The 21,317-nt window shown below is 38.0% G+C and overlaps 3 protein-coding genes and 1 pseudogene across 4 annotated transcripts; 2 read left to right on the top strand and 2 right to left on the bottom strand.

The window, feature by feature from the left end:
- Window positions 1-14: 14 nt before the first annotated feature.
- Window positions 15-2,593, top strand: LOC110759984 (uncharacterized). 2 transcript variants are annotated; one of them, XM_021962137.2, is made up of 9 exons: window positions 15-151; window positions 304-434; window positions 652-724; window positions 1,164-1,246; window positions 1,378-1,416; window positions 1,543-1,613; window positions 1,684-1,798; window positions 2,126-2,267; window positions 2,394-2,593. In XM_021962137.2, exons 1-8 carry the CDS (start codon window positions 106-108, stop codon window positions 2,198-2,200), a joined length of 633 nt encoding a protein of 210 aa, XP_021817829.2. In that variant the 5' UTR covers window positions 15-105; the 3' UTR covers window positions 2,201-2,267; window positions 2,394-2,593. The 2 variants fall into 2 exon arrangements, with proteins under 2 accessions (XP_021817829.2, XP_021817828.2); XM_021962136.2 differs by having other exon boundaries at window positions 44-151; window positions 292-434.
- Window positions 2,587-9,268, bottom strand: LOC110759983 (pleiotropic drug resistance protein 1-like). Its single transcript, XM_021962133.2, has 21 exons — window positions 8,642-9,268; window positions 8,389-8,509; window positions 8,111-8,199; window positions 7,935-8,022; window positions 7,648-7,807; window positions 7,429-7,505; window positions 7,212-7,265; window positions 6,991-7,081; window positions 6,594-6,895; window positions 6,223-6,504; window positions 5,824-6,140; window positions 5,555-5,715; window positions 5,373-5,476; window positions 5,134-5,290; window positions 4,257-5,041; window positions 4,076-4,159; window positions 3,847-3,980; window positions 3,534-3,761; window positions 3,291-3,462; window positions 2,961-3,215; window positions 2,587-2,844 (listed from the first exon to the last, which is right to left on the bottom strand). Exons 1-21 carry the CDS (start codon window positions 8,965-8,967, stop codon window positions 2,587-2,589), a joined length of 4,245 nt encoding a protein of 1,414 aa, XP_021817825.2. The 5' UTR covers window positions 8,968-9,268.
- Window positions 9,269-12,920: 3,652 nt separating this feature from the next.
- Window positions 12,921-13,735, top strand: LOC110759987 (sphinganine C4-monooxygenase 2 pseudogene; annotated as a pseudogene).
- Window positions 13,736-15,941: 2,206 nt separating this feature from the next.
- LOC110759951 (FkbM family methyltransferase) lies at window positions 15,942-18,682 on the bottom strand. Its single transcript, XM_021962098.2, has 2 exons — window positions 17,533-18,682; window positions 15,942-16,763 (listed from the first exon to the last, which is right to left on the bottom strand). The coding sequence occupies exons 1-2, from the start codon at window positions 18,133-18,135 to the stop codon at window positions 16,401-16,403; spliced, it is 966 nt and encodes a 321-aa protein (XP_021817790.2). The 5' UTR covers window positions 18,136-18,682; the 3' UTR covers window positions 15,942-16,400.
- Window positions 18,683-21,317: the final 2,635 nt, after the last annotated feature.

The following is a 21,317-nucleotide window of genomic DNA, read 5'->3' as shown; positions in this document are numbered from 1 at the left end:
CCTTACAGTAAATTCACTTTTCAAACAGAGTCTCGAAGCATTTCCTGCTCCTTTAGAAAATAGAAAGCAGTCGTCCATAGAAAATAAAAAACGAACCCAAAAAAAATGGCCAGCACTCTCTTGGCAGCTCCTTGCTTTCTGTCTCTGCAAAGTAAGTTTGGTACTTTCATTTTTTTTAACTGTTGGTTTCTATCTTCAATTGTGCTCAGATAATTCAGTGAAGTACAAGTGTGTAGTTCTGTATATTAATTTGGCAAGTGAGAGATGCATATGTTGAACTGATTATGACAGTATTTCACACAGATAGAGAAGTGGGTGGATTTTTGAGGAGCTTCGGGAGCCCAATTTATGACAAAGTGAAGTATAACCAAGGTTTACTGAGAACAAGAAATAGTGGCACCAATGGGGGTGGCTCCCTTGTTGTGGCCTCCGTGGTTATTCACTTAATCCTTCTATAATTATTTTACCCACATCCACATTTGTTGCATATGTTTTTGCAATATGAGAGATGTTACACTCTTAAGGTTATGAAAATAAGGATTTGTACCCAATATTGCCTCAGGAGGCAAGAATTTTGATTCTTGGTTTGATAGGTTTTGTTAATGACCAGATTCTGGACGCCACTCTTGATGTTAGTTTCATCTGTTACAGTTTGGAAGGAAAGTCAAGAGCACACAGACTGTGATCCCCGAGCCAGATTACCGAATTCCGATTGTTCTACTAGGTAGATGCTGAAGTTTGTGTATTGATTATTCTAATTTATGTAAACCACAGTTGAAGTTATGTGTGCAGAACTTTCTTATCCCAGTTCACGGGGATTAATTGTTAGTAGGTTGTTTTTTCAGCCCTGCATGAAATTTATAGCATGTTTGAGCAGCATTGAAGGCTGAGCAACTGGCTTCCTTTTTTATTTGGTCATCTTAAGCTTTGGAGTTTTTAGTACCAGAAGCCAAATCCTAAAATTTCCAAGTTATAACACTACACGCATGATGCATCGTACTCATTTTTTTCATATTGACATTTTGTAATGATTATAGCTGGTTAGACTCTTTCTTTGAGGACCTTGTATCAAATAGCCGCCTGTCAACTATCCGTTGTTTAAACAAAGATTGCATTATCTAGAAACACTATATACATGATGTCAAATATGTTGGTTGAAACAGGTCTATCTGGTGGGTTGGCTTATACAAATAATCTTTTACCAGCTGCGCCCATCGGTCTCCTTGGATTACTCCTATTGTTTCAGGTAACAGTGCTGGAAATGTTTGCAGTACAAGCTCGATAATAGAACTTAGACATGATATGTTGCCTTTTTTTCTTTAATATATAAATTTGGAGAAGTAGCTGAACTTTTTTCTTTGGGTGTTCTTCTTCCAGACTACTAGAGTCAGATTTGTCTTTGATGACGAGGCTCTGGTTTGTTCATTTAACCCTCTTAAGAAGTGTGGTATTTCTAGTAGTATACTTCAATTCCTTTTAATGTATGTTCACTCAGCCTGTAGATTTAGTTTACCTTTTTCTCTGTGATTTTTGCTTTTGTAGGAAGTAAAAGTAGGAGAGCAGCTTCAGAATTCAGGTGAAAATGTCTTCGTGGGTGGAAAAAATCGTTGGAAGTAAGTATGCTCCATGAACCCATTGGATTTCATTAAAAGGTAAGTCAGTTAACTTATTTTTCGAATATAGGTACTCAACGTTTGTGAATTGGGAGCTTTGGTGGCCAGATTTCCCTATTCTGGTGTATTTTAAGGAGAGGCAAACAAAGCCTGAAGGACAAGTTCACTTCTTTCCAGTGATATTTGTAAGTATCCAAGTTTCAAGCTTTTATCTGTTTGTGGGGTTCGAGTCTATGGAATTCTGCTAGCAACTGATGAAGGCTTGGGAGAGAACGTAAGTACTTTGGGCATGAGATTTAGGAAGAGGGCTTTATTTTGATCTTTTACATTTACCTGGTGAAGCTCTTAGGATTTTTTCTCAGATTGCATGGGACTTAAGGGGGCGGGGAAGGTTAGTTAGGGTATAGTTTTGGTCAAAATCTTGCCAGAACACACTGAACCTAACACACACACACACATACAGATTGAAAAGTGGTAAAATTATCTGATTTTTGCTGTCATGTGGCGATCAGAATGGGAAGCAACTTTATGATGTGATGTTGGAGAGAGCTGGCCCTTCCCAAACCAGTGGGCCAAAAGATTCTTGAAGGCAGGAGCATTGTGGTTACAACTATTCAATTCTGCTATCTGATAGCAAAGATGTTATCTTCTGAGGTATGAAAAAAAATATATCAATAACTAGATGCTACTTTATATATGTTTTTCACATGAGGCAGCCCTTGCTTTGGCATTGTTCCACTGGAGGGGTTCTAAATTTTGGAATTTTCTATATTTTTTCAGGTGACATCTTTTTTTGGTTAACTTATAGTATACATTTCTTCGGTGCCATAGTCACCAGCTCAAACTATGTTGTATTCTTTTGAACATTCTATTCTATGTTTTATACATGGAAGTCAAGTCAGAGATCAAAAGTACAAAAAATGGAACTTGCATATCATATTTTTTCTTTAAAAGTACATGTACGATGTTAATTTCATCTCTTTTGGTAATTCACTGTTTTGATTCCCAAGGCAAAGATGAAACAAAATACCACTGAATACCCAACTAGCACAATTGCAACAACATCTAGAAAGTCATGTCTATACCCAAAATAAGTCCTCATAAAATCATCCACAGTTTCACCAGAATCAAGTGTGTCCATTATGCCTCCAAACTGTGAAGAAAACAATCCGTACAAGCTCCAAGAGGTAGGGCTTATCCAATAGAACCATCTCCACCATATTGGAATTCTCTGTAACCAGCAAACAAAAATGTGAGTACACTTCAAAAAAAAAAAAACACAAACAAACAGAAAAACAGAAAACGGGTTTCTAGTCACAACACTTTTTGCAACATGGGGGCACTTACTGTTTTGGGAATGATAAATCCTGAAATAACGTTCCATAATGGAAAGAAGGCGGATGAAACTACAGCAGAGATGGTGTTATTGGGAGTAATGGCCACGATCATCATGCCATGGAAGGTGAAGTATAAGAAGGTGAAATACATGAAGAAGAGATACCAAAAGAACTTGCTGACCGTCCAATGAAATCCAACCATGCTATATACTAAAACCCCGTATATGATAGTCTGGATCAAAGTGTATGGGATTTCAATGACAGCCTGCAATACAACAATGGAATTTGGTCATGAGATTCCTCTTGGAAAAGCAACCTTGCTGCAAGTTAGTGAACAAACCTGTCCAAAGGCAAATGGAAAAGCCGAGTACATTCCAGCAGCCCTTTCTCTGTAAAAGACCATCCTCTCAGTACCTACAACTGGCTGCACTGATAAGGAATTTTGTATCCCAATGAAGAGAACAGCAGCATACATAGAACCCATTGCTTGTAAAAGATCTCTTTGCCGTTGCCTGCATTTCAGGAAAATTTTTAATTAGCCAAATTAAGAACCAGGAGATTGACAGGTATGTTACATTATCACCTTTTGGAGCCAAGATCCCAGAAAATTGTTCCAAATAGCAAGGCCATCATAGCTGTGTAAAAAAGTCTCACTGCACTGTATTGCGGGTTTCGCCAGTATGATACATGTTGCTTCCATAGGCAAGCTAGACACTGTGTAACGAAGGACTGAGAATATTGTGTTGGAAAGTGCAAGTCTTTTGAATCTGGTGTAGGGGTACTTAGTTCCTTGATCAAGGCCTTGTTTCTCCTAAACATAAACACATATATTATTAGTAGCTGAAACAGATGTCTACTTAGCAATATTATTATCTGAGTTTTTATGGATCTCTTACCTGTACATTTCTGAATTCTTGTATATGTCTGCGAAATTCACCCCTAGAGCTGCTTCTTGTGCTGCAGAAGTAACCTCCAACATCCAAGTTGCAGGATTGTAACCATCCTTTATTTTAGGAACTCCTCTAATCCCCTAATTATTTGATTAAATATAACTCATCTATGTTAGTAATAGAAGTTGAGCAGAAAATATGGCATAAGTATATTTCATGTATGCATAAGCCTAACCTCAAAGTATTCGATCAACTTGGAAGAATGGCAGCCTAAAGGGCCAACATATATTTCTTCCCCTCCCTGTTTCAAAAGCAGCATCTGCAACAGGAAATCAAAGAAATTTCAAGTTCTTGCAACACTAAAATAGCATAGTATCCAAATACTCCTAAAGCATAAAAAGGGATCTTATGATCACCTCATCAAAAGCATCGAATATGTCAATGCTTGGCTGGTGGATGGTGCAGACTACAGTTCTTCCAGTGTCCACCGTATTCCTTACCGTTCTCATTACAATTGCTGCTGCCCTGGCATCAAGGCCAGAGGTCGGCTCATCCATAAATATGATGGATGGGTTGGCAACAAGCTCTACCGCAATTGTTAGCCGTTTGCGCTGCTCAATTGAGAGACCATTCACTCCAGGCAATCCAACAAGTTCGTCACGTATCGTTGTCAACTCCACAAGCTCCATTACTTCCTCAATGAACATCCTTCTGTTCTGGAGATCGACCTCTGGAGGTAATCGGAGCCATGTAGAGTAAACCAAAGACTCATAAACTGTAACATGAGGAGAGTGTATGTCTGTTTGCTCACAATATCCTGTTACACGAGCAAATGTGTCTTGCTTTTTTAGATATCCAGATAAGGTGATGCTTCCCTCAATGTATCCACCTGTTTTCCTTCCTGCCAAAACATCCAGCAGAGTAGTTTTTCCAGCACCACTAACACCCATTAGAGCCGTTAGGACCCCAGGCCTAAAAGTACCACTCACACCCTTCAGAATTTCATGCCGGTCATCGGTTATGCCTTGATCTTTCATTTCCTGTGGCATGTCAACAGCATATCTAATTTCATCAAACGTAACTGAAAGGGGTTCAAAAGGAAGAACCATTCCGCGCTGCTTGGTCCGATTCGCTGCATTTTTGCTACCTTCTGTTGCAGCCAAAGCCTCATTGGAAACTGCTGCCTGGGCCTCCTCAAGTGCTGTGCATGCAGGAAAGGAAATTGATTCCCATTATCAGAACATAACATTCAATTGTGTTTGAAAACAGAAAAGGGTCTAGGTTGGTTCTTACGATCAAGATATTGAAGTGCCAAATTGAAAAGGATATTGAACAGAAGAATAAATCCAATCAAAGCTGCCACTCCAATCCAGTACCAACGTGCTTCCGGGAATATCCCTCGAGACTTCAAGACTAAAACTCCTAATGCTTCTGTTGAGTTGGCAGGAACCTGTAATACAAATTTTCTCACGCAAATTAATTAGCTAACATTTTCCGAAACAAAAAATTTCACAAAAGAGATCCTTACGTACATGGCTCCAACTTTCTCCTAGAAATTCATTGACAGCCATTGCATTCAGTCCGTACGTGAATGGTGAGAGATAATATCCCCACAACGTCCATTTGTTCATATCCTCTGAATCAAACAAAGACATATTCTTTAACATCAAACCTTAAATTATATGATATGAGATTGTACCAAAGAAAGACTTACCTTGTGATAAGATAAAGCCACCCAGGCCAAGAATGACGAGGAAAGCAACAAACCCAAATGTGTTTGCAACAGTTATGTTCCTTCCTAATGCTCCTATCAATCGAAACAGTCCATTTGCCATCTGACTAATACACAGTAGTACAAGGAACTGTTTGAAAAACCTGTTACAAGTTAGTGAATTTTGTTAATTAGATTTCATAACCAATACATAATCTGATCTGGGACTAAATTTTCAAAAGTAATTAGAATATCTTTCACTTTTCGATCACCTTCCAATGCTCGGATCATAACCTATAGCGTAGTAAGTGATGATCATCCAAATGAAGACTTCCACAAAGGTCATAGGGATCCTTATCACCCATTGCGGTAAAGAGTATGCCCAAGCAGGATAGAACAGATGGTCCCTTTGCTTGAAGAACACGGGAAGTCTCTCGACAGTCATATGAAGCTCTGCAAACCCGTTGAACATAATTGAGAGCAGTGTAAAGAATAAAGCTCCCATATAAATCCCACCATCTTCTACTGTGCTCCGGTGCATCTCAGTATGTAGGAACAACGTCATTGTTACAAAAGCAGCTACAATAAGCTGAAACCATAGACAACAAAAGCACTTCATTTGCTGAAATTAAAATCAAAGATGAGCTATAACTGTTATATACTACTTGTACCTGCGCCAATTTGAAAATGTAGACAAACTTATTCCTCTTCATAAGCAAAATTTGTCTGTCCATACAAGCTTTGAACAGTTCCCTCTTGCTAACACCATTCTTCTTAGTTGCCAAAGCTGCAGGGTGGCCTTCAGACTTGTTAAATGGAATAGCAAGCTCATCACCAAGTTTTCGACCAATGTGAAATGACATCATTGCTTCAGAAAATTCTTTGGTTGTTACAAAGCCGTAAGGCTTATCTCTATGAACCCAGTATTGCTCTTGATCTTTCCTTGATGTCACCTATCATTGAATTCAAAACAAAAATGAAAGTTGAATTAGTGGGAGGAGATATATGTCATTAACTATATGAGTAGGTTGAGTTAAGTTACTTCTTGTAGGAAATCAGCGATTCCTTTCCTCTCTGGACATTTGAAGCCCATGTACTCAAAGAACTCAAGCACATTCTCACAGGGACCTTGATATACAATGTAGCCATCCGAGAGCAGAATTATATCATCAAAGAGATCATAAGTCTCTGGTGCTGGCTGCAGGAGTGAGATAAGTGCAGTTCCATTGAGGATGTGGACGTATTGTTGTAGTGAATTCACTATTTGAAATGTTGTTGAACTGTCCAGGCCAGTTGATATCTCATCCATAAAAAGTACTCTTTCTGGTCCAACCAGCATCTCCCCTGTAATTGTTGGCCATTTTTCATTTATAAGAATCAGCCTAACTATCCTGTGAGACATTCAGGATTTGGAATTACAATTTCTGTGATAGCTCTACCTGTCGTGACTCGCTTTTTCTGTCCACCAGATATACCTCTGGTCATTTCGTCCCCTACCACGGTGTCAGCACAAGCTTCCAGTCCCAAAACCTGCAAAGTTTTATTAGCAAAAAATTCCAAATTCTTTTTAGCTCAAACAGAAAGTATATAGACCAAGAGAGTTAGTATCTTTATATTATGTAATGTAAGGCATTAACTTGGATGAATTGCGGGTACATACCTTGAGTATCAAATCTGTAACAACATTGGTTTCCCGTCCTTTTAGTACTGCTGCCTGCAAAAAAAAAATCGAGTTGAACTAAGAAGAAATTCTGGAAAATGGAAATGCTACTTCAAGGAACAAGTACAAACTAAATTGCCTATCAGCTGACGCTGCAGCATCTTTTTAATTGGTGAAGAATACAAATGAAACAGTTCCACATTAACTAGGTTCATGCCTTCATGATGAGATCGAGATCAAGATCTGGCATGATATTTGCAGCCTTCTCTCTCCTTGATAATTCTACCAACATTTCTGAAAATTTTCCAGATGCAAAAAATTAATAACTCAATTCAGATTGTCCAGAGTTGTTCAAAACTAGATTGGATATATATATATATATATATGTATATATGTCACATTCACTTGAGCAAGGGTGTTTTGAGTTAGAGAGTACCATAACGCGGTCCAACCCCTTGACATCTAGCTGAAAAAGCCAACGTTTCCCTCACTGTGAATTCTGGTATGTGGAGATCATGTTGACTAACATAAGCTGCCATCCTCTGCGGTACAAACTCCCCCATCCCTTGTCCGTTGTATGTAACTCTCCCAGAAAGCTAATAGTCAAGTCGTAATGAAGCAATTCGATCCATTACATTTACATCGAATCATATCATATGGTGAAAAAGTGAATTTAAATATGAGATAATACTAGTATGATGACAATGATATCCTTATGCTTACTTTTAGATGATGTTTATCAAGTTTTCCAGCCAATGCCAATAGTAATGTGGTCTTTCCAGAGCCTGGGGGGCCTAAAAGTAGTGTCATCCTGCAGAAATCAGACCAGAAGATGATCAATATGATGCATGAAAAGCGCCGGGGTGGGGAGGCGCAGCTTGAAAATCGAATCTAATTACCTTCTTGGCTTGATAATCCCACTTGAATCATGGAGGATTGGCAATGGTTTCTTTTTACTTGGAAGAATGTGAAAACAATTCAGGAACCCCTTAAAATCCAAAAAGAAAAAGGTTGGTTTTGTTTGATATGTACCAGCTAGGTGAAACTAAGCTACATCCATGATTTGAATTAAAAGCTAGTTCCATTTGCATACATACATGTCATTGTCATGGATATATATATATATATATATATATATATATAATTTGATTCAAAAGATGAACTACTTATTTCTTACCTCTAACATATTGATGGAGAAGTTGAGCATTGTAGGTGATGCCCTGCTTCCTACGTAAGCTTGTGCTTCAACGTTCAAATGCTCGAACCGCACTTCAGTTGTTGGAAATTCAAGTCCAACTCTGCGTTTAGAATTTAAGAAACAGAGAAATTAAAAACCCACCAAACCAATGCAGAGAGTACATAATTCAAAGCTAAGCCACAAGCATTCAGAAGAATATTGAAATTAGAAAAATAAAATAAGGTAGAATTACCTATCCATACGGTCCTTGAACTTGAGCAAGAAGGAAGACGTGGCGCCATCATTAATATTATTATCTTGGTGGTCTGCATTATTAATCTTGACCAGCCTCTCCAGCAACTTGTTCGTTTCTATTGGCCCAAGTTGCTTTACATCAATCTCTCTGTTTTCTTGATCCTGATCATGGGCGAGTAGTATGCCTCTCCTTATTCTCGAGCGAGTAGGCAGTCGCTCTAGAGCAGCCCATGACGTCATTTTCAGATTCTCGGCTCCTTCTCCTTCTCGTTCAGGTGAAGACTTGGAGTTTGGCGGCTGCTGCTGTTCTAGTTCGAGGTTCATGGCTTGGCTGGCAATGGCCGATACTATGTTCTCTTCCTCCTCTGTTTTTGTATTCGTAGACCAAATAAAAAGGGCAGGCTCCAAGTAGTAAACGCAGAAAGTTTACCGTTTAGTTTCGACGGAGAGAGAAGGTAAAAGCAAAATTATTGCTGATGCTGAAAGCCTTCGTCTATGACTTGACACAGCCATTAAAGTTAATTTTTCCCTCTCTCTCTCTGGGATTTCATCTGTGGAAAATAAAACGACAGAGAATAACCCTATATAATTGTGCAGTATTATTATTTTGACAAGCAAAATACTTGCCTCCTTCCAAAAAATAGGAACTCATATTTGAATGCCAGTCCCAGTTTGATATGTATAGAAATTTTTATTTTTATGTTTTTGATGAGTTATTTTTGTATATCGATATGATTTGAAATAGGAATGACTAAGGAAGCAGTGTCCTTTTGGGACAATGAATACAAAATACAGGTCAAACATATTTGGACTTACTTTGTACGTACAATCAATGAAAGAAGAGGACTTTCCACGGGTAAGAGTCAATGAGCTTCTATTAAAATTCTCTCTCCAATTAACTTCCCTTTTATTCTGGGGAAACACTTAGGGCTTGTTTGAGAATATTTTTTTGTGAAGCACTTTTGTTCATAAGTGCTTCTAGTAAAAGCTCTTTTATTATAAAAATATTGAAATTTTCATAAAAAATTAAAGTGCTTCTTGAAAAAGCATTTGGAGTACTTCCTAAATAAGCACACATATATATGAAATCTTAGCCATTGAAAATGCCTAAATCTAATGATTTAGAATGTGTGTAAAAAAATGTGTCCCCCATATTTAACTGTAGACGTCATTGAACTTTGCCTCGAGTTGTAATTGGGTCTTCGAACTTTTTTTTGAGGCAATTACATCCGTTAACTCAACAAATAGTTCCAATTGGGTCATACTATCCAACTATGTCAATTTGTCCATCAAAATGAGGGGGTAAAAGAGTGCTTTCGGGTTCTTCATCCATCATTGACCCCAACTCCACCTTCTTCATCCATCATCGACCCCAACAACCCCACCTCCATCTTCAAAGCCTTCTCCACCGCCCACAAAATTGTAACCTGGTTATGAGAATGAGTTTTTCAAATGCAAAACCCATTCAAGCCATGACTTTAATGACCTCCAAGTTTTTCAATCCCGAAGACCAAGTTCAAGCTCAAGTTCATCATCCTCTTCAAACAAACAAAGACCAAGAAAAGCTTGGGATGAATTGTAGAGAAATTGAAGCCAATAATACAAACAAACTCAACGATTTGTAGCCACAATTCGACTTTAAGGAAGGATTAAGCCATCAGAGGCAAAACCCCAAAACTCATAAACCCCCAAGCCCAACGCTACCATACAGGGAGAGCTGAGAGAGAGAGAGCAAAAAAGAGAGAGAGGGATTTGGATTTTTATTTTTTATTTTTAAATTTATTTATTTATTTATTTATTTTCACTTTTTTTTTTCCATTTTTAAAATTTAGAATATTTTAATTGAGATGGATGGTTTTAGTCCTCAAATTAACCGCCAAATTGACGGAAGGACTCAATTAGAATGGATGAGAGAGTTGGATAACCTAATTGCCTCAAAACAAAGTTTGGGGACCCAATTACAACTCGAGGTAAAGTTCAGGGACGTTTACAGTTAAAAACCCTATTATTATATGAAACCAACAAGCCTCCTTTCTAGTTATGTATTTCTCTCAACGCAACTAGTGCAAGACTTTTGTGGGAGCAAATATTTTCGTCTCCAATCACAGCATGCCACGTGGAAAAGAAAATAATCCCTTAAATTAATTAATTAAACAAATTTATTTGTCTAATTGATTAATAGGGATAATATCTTAATTATAAGATATTATCTTTATTTAATAAGATAATATCATTAATTTGGATATTATCCTAATAAGGGGATAATATCTTAATTATAGGATATTATCTTATAGTTAATGAGATAATATCATTAATTTAGATATTATCCTAATAAAGGGATATAATCAAGTCCGACTCAATAATTTGGGTAAAGAATAAACTCCTCATAATAAGAGTTTATTCTTTACGAAACCCTAGCCCCAAGGCTCCTATAAATAGACGACTTCAAAAAACCTACTTCTACACCTAGCTCCAAAACCCGAGAAAAATACCCAAAGCTCTCTCCCTCTCCACTCTCTATATTTTCTTCACACGGCTTTGGCCACCACACACGGCTCTGGCCACCCGGTTCTTACCATGGAGAAATCTCTGTACCCTTATTCTATATAGTGGACCAATTCAAATGGAAATATTCTCCTGTGAGATTATTTGCACAAACAACCTTATTCTATATAGTGGACCAATTCAAATGGAAATAAAAGGAGAGAATAGTGAGGGCGGTAGATAAGGCTCTTAGATGAGGTCATATCTTTTAATTATTGAATCAAATTAACTAATATAATTTAATGACTAACCAATTTGATCAAATAGTTAAAAAATAGGGCCTCATCTAAGGGCCTTAGATAGGACCCTTAATATAAAATTCTTCATCGAAAGAGGGCAAACAAGACGGGAATTGAGCTGTCTTTCGCAACATGAGAATATACATCATTGAAGTCCACACGCTCTCTCTGTCTATATATTGTGGTCTTTGACAAAGAACACTATATGTTGTGACCTTCTTCTATGTATTTATCTCCACTATTCTCCGGTGGACCAATTCAAGTGGAAATAAAAGTCTTTGTTAAACTGCGCACTAGGGTTTTAGTGCTAGAATTTTGCCATGTGCCTTAACCCAAGACTATTTACAGTACAAAACAAAGAGGCCAAGACTTATAATAATGGGTCAACTGCTATATATTCGTGAGTGATTTCACGACATATGAGAAAAAAAACAACATATCCGGACAATAAGAAAACTACGGACGTCCACATTAGAGAAATATTATATATATATATATATATATTAGTCTCTTTCTATTACGGAATTTTTAAAATAATTTTATTTGAGGGACATATTTTAAGGTCTCTTGCGAATTTTTTTTCAACGGTCCAAATCATCTATTTCTTATGAAGTCTACATTTATAGATTATCTTTACAAAAAATTAGACAAATTGGAAACTATTTCGATATCCAATTGTGTCATATAAAATCAATGAACACGGTGCTTCAAGAAAGTACCAAAATTTCAATAATTCAATGGAGTGGTCAAATGATATCGGATTCAAGTGATTTTTTGTAGAGATGGTCTTTGAATGAGTATCTACAAAATAGATTGTTTGAATTAGTGAAACACAATACAGAGTGTGTCCTACAAGGGTGTCCCTCAAATAAGTTTATTTTAGGAATCCCTCAACTGAAGTTCCCTGGTGCATTCTTATTTTAGGAATCCCTCAACTGAAGCTTCCTGGAGCATTGAAAGCACCGCGTTCATTGATTTTGTAGGACACAATTGGATATCGAAACAGCTTCCGATTTGTCTAATTTTTCACAATGATGATCTATGAATGAAGACCTAAAAAATAGATGGTTTGGACCGTTGAAAACAAATTCGTAGGGTACTCTAAAGGGCGTTTTTATTTGAGGAATCCCTCTGGAAGTTTCACCAACAGTGCAAACGTATTAGTATGTACACATTTTCATCTCTCTCGTTTAAGTAGTACAAAGTCACCATTACTGGGGAGTTGCTTAAGCTGTGGGTAAAAGACAAAAGCAACACTATGTAAATCATGCGCAGTGATTGCAAATTTATTGTACCTAGCCTTAGCCTAGCATTTGTAAATAAAGGACTAGCCACATTAATATTGTTCATAAAAAACAATCAGATTATTCATTTAAAAAATAAGATAATAATAATACCAAATCCAATCAAAGAAGAAGATAATAATACCAAAGAAGAAGACCCAATTGACCCCCTCCCTATATATACAAAGGCCCCTCGTCACCATTATTAAGTATGAGAATGAATTTTCCTGCCATGGGTAAAATTTCAGATGAAGTATTGGGAATTTTTGTCCCAATCTTCATATATTGGATTTATGCAGGCATACTTGCAGTTTTAGAAACTGCATTTCCCAAGTACAAAATGCAAACCACTGAACAACAGGATGAGAAAAATTTGGTGTCCAGATCGACAGTCATCAAAGGCGTCTTAGTGCAGCAATCCTTGCAGGCCATCATTGCGGCTCTGTTGTTCTTGCTAACTGGAGGCGCAAATCCTCATCATGTCCATGCGGCTGCTCATGCTGCAGCAGGAGGAGGGACTGGAGCCACTGCATCTGCATGCAGGTATATTATTCAGTTCGCCACTGCCATGTTGGTAATGGACACGTGGCAATACTTCATGCACAGATACATGCATCAGAACAAGTTTTTATACAAGTATATACACTCACATCATCACACACTATTGGCTCCTTATGCGTTTGGAGCTTTGTACAATCACCCTTTGGAGGGACTTATGGTTGATACGATGAGCGGGGCCATAAGTTTTCTGGTATCTGGAATGTCTCCACGAACCTCCATCTTCTTCTTCTCCTTTGCAACGATCAAAGCCGTGGACGATCATTCTGGGTTATGGATCCCTTGGAACCCATTCCATGTATTTTTCAGAAACAATAGTGGTTACCATGCTATTCACCATCAGCTTCATGGAACCAAGTATAACTTCTCTCAGCCCTTCTTTGTGTTTTGGGATATAATACTTGCCACCTACTATATGCCACAAGTTGATCATAAAAACGTGGACAAGCAAAAATAACAAGCTCGATCGGTCAATTGATCACCGCCAGGAGAAGAAGCAGCCAGCCATAGCCTATAATATATATATAGTTATTCTCTTATCCGGATGTCCACACGTTATTATCGTGCGGATCCTATTGTAAACAGGCAGGAAAATAAATAGGGGTAGTACAAAATACACAGCGTCCGCACGATAATAACGTCCGGATGTCCGCATAAGAGAATTTCTGTATATATATATATATAGTTTTAAGATTGTAATGAATTTCATTTCCAATCTATAGGCAGTGACAAAAGAGCTGCATCTTATTATTAAAGGAATATCAATACAAACAGATCATGACCAAAGAAAATAGGGAGCTTTGGTTTATAGTTACTATAAAGTTTCCTATTGTGATATATAAGAAACTAATTTCACCTAATTTACTTTTGGTCAATGACTAATAATGTACCTGAAATTACTAAACTACAACTAACCAATCCTATAAATTACACACAATGCCACTCCCTTTATATTTTAACAAATTTATTTGAACTTAATCAACTTATACCACATGTGCAGCGATCCACCTCCAGCCGGCCACCGCCAATTTGGTGATTATGAAGGCCCATTGACCTCAAGCTAATAAAAATTCCAAAACAGATGACAAAGGCCCAGTTTGGGATTGCTGTCACTTTTAAAAAAGTTGTTTCTGCTGTGCTTTAAAAATAATTAGCTGTAAAGTAAAGCAGCTCCATGTTTGGTAAAAAGTATTTTTAAAGTGCTGTTAGTACAAAAAGCAGTGTCAAAACCATTTGGTAAATTTTAATATAAAATTGTTATAACTGTGAATAATTACTAAAATAGACAGAGTGTTATGCACTAATCATGTGGTGGTAGTGGTAGTGATGGAGTGGAGGTGGTGGTGGTGATGAAGGTGGAGTTGGTGGTTGTGGTAGTGGTGGTGGTGGGGATGGCGGTTCTGGAGGTGGTGGTGGATGTGAAGGTTTTGGAGGAGGTGGTGGTTGTGGTGGTGGTGGTGGAGGTGGAGGTGGAGAGGTGGTGGTGGAGGAGGTGGAGGAGATCGTGGTGGTGGTGGTGGTGGTGGAGGAGGATGTGGTGGTGGTGGTGGTGGTGACGGTGGTTGTGGAGGTAGTGAATATGGTGGTGCAAGTGGTGGAGTTGGATGTGGAAAGTGGAGGTGGTGGTGATGGTGGTGGTAGTGGCAGCATGGTGGTGGTGGTGTTGGTTGTGGAGGTGGTGGTGGATGTGGAGGTTTTGAAGGAGGTGGTGGTTGTGGTGATGGTGGTGGTGGAGGTGGAGAAGGTGGTGGTTGTGAAGATGGTGAATGTAGTGATGCAATTGGTGGAGTTGGATGTGGAAGTGGAGGTGGTGTCATTTTTAAAAATGAATTATGGTATTTTGGGAATTAAAAAAATTCATTAAATGTTCATCTCAACTTCTTTTGAAAGTAGCTTTGAAAAGCAACCCAGAGCCTACTTTTAAAAGCTGCTGTCAAAAGGCCATTACTTTTAAAAGCTGCTGTCAAAAGGCCATTACTTTTAAAATAATCGGGATATTTTATTTTTACCAAACACCTTAAACTGCTTAACTTTAAAATGAAGCAGGTTTTTGACGAAAAAAACCAATCCCAAACGGGGCCTAAGACCAAAACACAACTAGCCTGTTTACTATGTCCTAATTATTTTCCATTCTATTGATTGTTACCAAATTTATCTTTTATAGGGAGCTAAAATACAAAAGCAAAGAAACACCAATAATACACAAAAAAATTACCAAGGAAAGAAAAAAGAAGAGTCACCATAGGCATATTAAAAATCACCATATATATAGCGAAAGAGTTTGGTTTGGAACAATTGCTCTCTCAGGAAAGGCCCTAAACCCAAGTCCTAGCATCCGTATAGAGTGTGTGAGTTTAGTATGTTATCGCTTTTCTCAATAGGAAAAAAATCACAATATATAAGTATTATTTTGTCAAATATATAAATAAACATCAAAAGGTATATTAACCGGAATAAAAAATATTGGTATATCAACATATGTATTTGTTAAAAGAAATGTAATAGGTATACTAAGAGTTAATTGATATACAGTGCAGGTAAGCGCCTGCGTATACTTTCAGTTTTCTTTTCCCCTGTACACGTTTCCTATTAGTGTCTTCATCGCACAGCAATGAAAGGGATAAAAGTATATGGTGTCTACTAGAACTAACAATATTGAAGTCAACATCCTCAATGAATCCAAAAGAAATTGAAGGTCTCCCAAATGCATCAGTAAGATCAGGCAACAATAAATAACTTTACAATTAAAAGCCTCCAAAGGCACACTGCACCAACAAAATGTAAACCAAAGCCAATCGGTAATAAAAGAATGCCGGCCAACATACATCGATAAATCTAGTTGAGCTCAACGAGCAGCTTCTTCTGAACCAGATCTCCTTTCAATGTATTTCAATGTCTTGAGGGAATGTTCTTCCTCTCAAAAAGCTTGCCTTCAACCACTGTGCATTGGCCCTGCATCTACAGACTCCAATCTCTCACCATGTTCTAGTGATACCCGTGTAAGACCAAACATCTAACTTATCTGACAGAAACATGTATGATTAATCCGTCTCAGAAGATTATACGCAAACCAACCATGAGACAGTAGTTTGGTTCTGGTTCTTGTGGCAAAGCTGAAGGTACGAAATACATGCTAACCCAATTTGGTGCAGTGTGCATCTGTACCAAGCTGCGTGCAATGATTGTAACCCACACCACGTAGGAACTTTCGTATCTCTTCTGCGCTGCTATTACTGGCTTGCAAGAGCCGTTCATCTTCCTCATAAATGATATAGGGTGCTTCGCTTGCCTTCCTTGATAGTAACCTTGACGCTCCTTTCAGCACATGATATTCCCAGCCTTGAACATCAATCTTGAGCAGAAGAACAGGCTCTGAATCTGGGATTACATCATCAAGAGGGATGGTTCTTACTTGAACTGCCACCTCTTCCTTATTCTTGAAGGCCAACTTTGCACCAGCGGCTGAAATAGCACTATTGTCCATCCGACCGACCAACTGGTCACATAAGCAAGATTCACATTAGAAACGCAGCAGACAGGAGATTATCACAGCATTACAAATTGACATTTGGGAGAGCTTATTAATAGTTATCTGTTCTTATAAAAATGATGAACGAATCAGACAAGAAAGGGAAAAAACATGACCCATTGCTTCCCTATACAAATCAAACAACTCGCCATAAATAGAATTGGTTGTGCTAATTGGAATGCCGTTTAATATTTCAGCCTCTCTCAAGTATTTAATCCTAAGCATCATATATTGCATGTTTCATATTCTCAGTGAAACAAGGGCTAAAAAAGGGCAGCAGAACTAAAGGCAATGCATGATTTTCAATCAATCAAAAGCACAACCTAGGTTCCCATGGATTCAGTATGACCACCAATTCAACCCATCATGTAACTATAGCACATAATTAAATTTTCATATCCATATGCCTAGGAGAAACAAAGTTGGAATCACCCTAATTACTTTCCTATGTATTCTGAAATTGCAAATGTCATACTACTTACTCATCTTCAACAATTTGAAATTCATTTCAAGTTTCAACTTCCACAATGTTGGAAGAAAACAAACAAGAAAGGATATTCATTTCATAAACCCAGTCATAGGTACCGGCTTATGTAATCACAAAAATAGTGAAACAACCAACAACAGCATAAAAGCTTCAAAATAAAGCTCAAAATGAAAAAGAAAGAAAACAGAAGCAGAAAGGCAAAACACGAATGACTGAAATTCAACCCAAAGAAAAGAAAAAAGACGGTACCTTGTGGAACGTGATATTGCCAGGGCGATCGGAGGCTGCGGCCTCGAACACAGTGACCAAATGTCCAACACGATTCAAGTAAATGCCATCACAAATCCTCTGCAAATTTTCGAAAACGGGCTCGAAAGCTAGCACCTGAAAGCCCATAACCGCGGCGGCGAAGCTGGCCATGCCCAAATTGGCACCCACGTCCACCACAAGCCCATTGTCCCTCCCTTCACCTTTGAATTTCTCCAAAACCCCTTGAATCGTCGCCGATATATCGGGTCTCCGAAAAGGCTTGCCCTTGAGAAATCTGACGATGTCCTTGTGCGGCTTCTCGGGCAACCTACCCAAATCGGCGAGCGAGTAGATGAAAGGGTAGCGAAGGCCTTCGACTACGTTAGCGATTACAGGGTGGGACTGCGGGCACTCTTCGCAATTGAAAGGTGGGATTGGGTAAATCGGGAGATCGGTTCTGATGGTGGGGTTAAGGCCTGGAGGGGAGGGGTTTGAGGAAGGGCGAGAGGCGAGGAAGAAGAAGATGAAGATGAGGACGAGAGTGGCAGAGAAGAGAAGCAAAAGGGGTCTCATGGGTTTCTCTTTCTTCCAGGCATTAGCCATGGAAAATTGGGAAACTAGAGTTTGGGTTTGCCCGGGAGAATAGGTGACTTTCTCGGAAAATGAGTGATTTTCCGGGAAAGTTAAGATTGGATCTGATACAGATACTTGCAGTTGCTTGTTGCTCTAGAAGATTTTCTGGGAGAGAGTGTTCAAGTTTTAGCTCTCGGTAGTCCACAGAGTGAAGATTGAGAGACTTGTATCGTACGGGGGTGCTGTTTCCTTAAGCTATGGATTTTGGTTACAGGGCTCTCTTTCTGAGCCGTTTGATCAGATGTGTGGCTAAGATTTTAACTCACAGACCCACCGGTGGCCAAAAAAAAATAAATTGGGCACCGGTGAAAACAGAGCAAAGATTGAACAAAAGTTGGAAGAACAAAACAAAGATGGCGGCTGATTTGGGATGAATGAGTAAGAACTGAAGATTTGTATGGGAAAAGAGAAGTTGTAATCTGGATGGGATTGAAGGAAAGGAAATTCTAACTTTTGTATCAAATTTGATAACTGTCTCTAAAACAGTTTGTGGCAGCTGAACCAAAACGTTCTAAACTTGTTGGGCAATCAATCTTGCTCTCTCATGTTGTTTCACCCAAACTCCTATTTTTGGCTAGAAAATAGTTGTGGACAACTCAGCCAAAGGTGTTGTAAACTTGTGTGATGCTCAATCAATGTTTGCTCAATTCTGTGGATCCTTGCCAAAATCCTTTTTTTGGCCCAAAATTTGTTTCTTGGCAACTCAGGCAAAAGATGCATAAAGAATAAAACTTGTTAGATATTCAATCTTGCTCTGTTTTACACTTGTTGCTTCTTTTTCCAAAATCCTTATTTTTTTGGGCTAGAAAATAGTTTTTGGCAACTTACCCAAATATATTCTGAGATAGGTGGAGTGATAGAAATCTAAAGTACAAAATCTTCATAAAAGGGAAAATAAAATAATAATAATAAATCATGGATTGTATTGTATTGGATTTGCTGGCTGAGTTTTTTCATTCATAATAATTGAATTTCAATTCAAAATTTTTCCACAAGAAAATCCTCTTAAAAATTACATGCATTACCGCTTTTTGGTAAAATAAAATACCATTTTTGTGGCTATTTGACGACGTTTGTTGTTGGGTGGAGATGCCATGCCTTTCCCTCTCTTTTGGTTGATTTCATGCACCTGCACTGCAGTTGTCAAAACAGAGATGCTTGCCAGCAGCAGATGATCATACCATGTTATTGAAGAAGCAAGACTTGCCAAATCAAATTAAGCTGCTTTTGCTTGATGTTTGAATGAAATAAAATGAAATCCATTTCATGAAAAACAAAGGGAAAAAAAAAATTAACCAAATGCTCAAACACCACTTTCTCAATATTTGACAAACTAAATACTCATTTTCTTGCTAACCATTCAACCTCCTCAACAACATCAGTTATGTTGGAGCTTCTAACAGACACCAACCTTATAATTTCTTCTTTGGTCATAAAAGAAAGAAGCACAGAAGCTTCTCTATTCAACAAGGATTGCTAACCATTCAACCGAAACGTTAGGTTGAATGGTTATGATAAAACTTGGCCTTCCCTCCCTCTTCAGCTCATATATTAAAAACCAGAGTCGGCCCATAGCATGTGCGGGCTGTGCGATCGCACAGGGCCCCCAAAATTTAGGGGCCCCAAATGTTTTTAAAAGCCCATCATTATATTATATTTTTTTTTATTCCATAAATATTATTATTTTTCCCAACGGGCAGATATTTTTGTTCCATCTTCCGCCTCTGCGCAAACACAAAACACAAAGTCGTGTTGTGTTCTGTGCATCTCTGTTCTCTGTCTCCACCACCTCTCTCTCTCTCTCTCTCTCTCTCATATTAGAATTTGGGAGTTTCAAAAACCTCTGTGTTCTTTCTCTCAACAGCCAAGCCCAAAGTAGAATCAGTGTCTTGTTTAATGATGCCTTCGCTTTTATCAGACTATGTTTGTTTTCTGGTGCGTCCTTTGATTTTTTTGGTGGAAGCATGTTGAGCTCTTTCCGAAGGTGTTCTTCCCGTGTCGGAAAATTTTGTTTCTATATGGAATTTTTTCTCCTACTTGTATATGTAGGGCCTCAACATCCATATTTGCACAGGGCCTCCAAAATCAATGGACCGGCTCTGTTAAAAACGAATATAAAATAGATGAGACTAAATTCGTTTCTAGATGCATATATAAACGTTTTTCATAACATAACTTAATGCATGTGTTATAACTAGCAGTTTTGAATCTTGATACAGAAACATAAATTTTATGACACTACTTGGTTGTGCAGCATATATGCAGAATTAGAAGCTTTTTTGCATCAATGTGATCAGGTTACTTGCTCGTCTCCCATATATATATATATATGAAAGAATCAAAATTATAAAAAGGACTTCAAGATGTAACTCTGATTTCCTCCAAACTCATACTACTTATCTCCAGACACGACTGAGTTCAATGCTGTTCTCGTCCTCATTTAGACGAAAGAATGCATCGAATCGAAGGGTTGACAAAAACATACGGCCATGGAGCATAGCACAAAATATACAAGAGTTTCCCAAATCCCCTGCATATGCTCATAGAATTAAATTCATTTGAAGCCCTAGCTAACATCCCTTTACTGTCAAGCAGCTACTGGGAAAATGAAGCGGTATGGGATTTTATCTGCTTTAAAGTTCAGTTGAATGGTATTAAGTTACTTGACGTTTTTATTTTCCTATCATTTATAACTGCCTGTAAGTATAAGAGTTCTTAGACTGCTCTATTTGCTGATAAATAATCAATAAATCTAAGACTCATAATTTGCCATTTGGGTTTTTGTTGTTTTTGTTTTGGTTTCACCATGTTCTTGCAGATACCATAAAGTTTGCGTCTTCCTTTTGGTGGTATCTTAATTCCACGAATGCCATGGTAAGAAGCCAAGTGTTAGCCTCTACAGCATTTATTTATAATATTGACTCAGTATAGATGTTTTAATTTTAATTAATTTGTTGTCATTTTCATGACTTTTGTGTGACTTTGGGTCTTTCAGATCTCAGATTTAATGAGTTTCATGACTTAGATTTGTTTTACATGGTCAAATCTATGTGTTAATAAAATACCACATAGATTAGGACTTTTTTGGGAAAGTTATTGCTAAGAAATGAAGATTTTTAAGCATATAAATTGGTTTTCATATGTAAAAACAA

Source organism: Prunus avium, chromosome 7 (genome assembly GCF_965620075.1).
Source record: "Prunus avium chromosome 7, drPruAviu1.hap1.1, whole genome shotgun sequence".
Classification (NCBI taxonomy): Eukaryota; Viridiplantae; Streptophyta; class Magnoliopsida; order Rosales; family Rosaceae; genus Prunus; species Prunus avium.
Note: the sequence above shows the minus strand (reverse complement) of the source record. Positions and strands in the feature narration are given on the sequence as shown.

Excerpts from the sequence above, each read along its gene's own strand:
- LOC110759984 (XM_021962136.2), top strand. The coding sequence starts at position 106 with ATGGCCAGCACTCTCTTGGCAGCTCCTTGCTTTCTGTCTCTGCAAA. Across the intron at positions 1,247-1,377 it reads GATTACTCCTATTGTTTCAG|ACTACTAGAGTCAGATTTGT; the intron begins GTAACAGTGCTG and ends TTCTTCTTCCAG. Across the intron at positions 1,614-1,683 it reads GGTGGAAAAAATCGTTGGAA|GTACTCAACGTTTGTGAATT; the intron begins GTAAGTATGCTC and ends TTTCGAATATAG.
- LOC110759983 (XM_021962133.2), bottom strand. The coding sequence starts at position 8,967 with ATGAACCTCGAACTAGAACAGCAGCAGCCGCCAAACTCCAAGTCTTCA. Across the intron at positions 8,023-8,110 it reads GGGATTATCAAGCCAAGAAG|GATGACACTACTTTTAGGCC; the intron begins GTAATTAGATTC and ends TGATTTCTGCAG. Across the intron at positions 7,266-7,428 it reads ATCTCGATCTCATCATGAAG|GCAGCAGTACTAAAAGGACG; the intron begins GCATGAACCTAG and ends TTTTTTTTGCAG.
- LOC110759951 (XM_021962098.2), bottom strand. The coding sequence starts at position 18,135 with ATGGCTAATGCCTGGAAGAAAGAGAAACCCATGAGACCCCTTTTGCTT. Across the intron at positions 16,764-17,532 it reads GCAATATCACGTTCCACAAG|TTGGTCGGTCGGATGGACAA; the intron begins GTACCGTCTTTT and ends TTATGTGACCAG.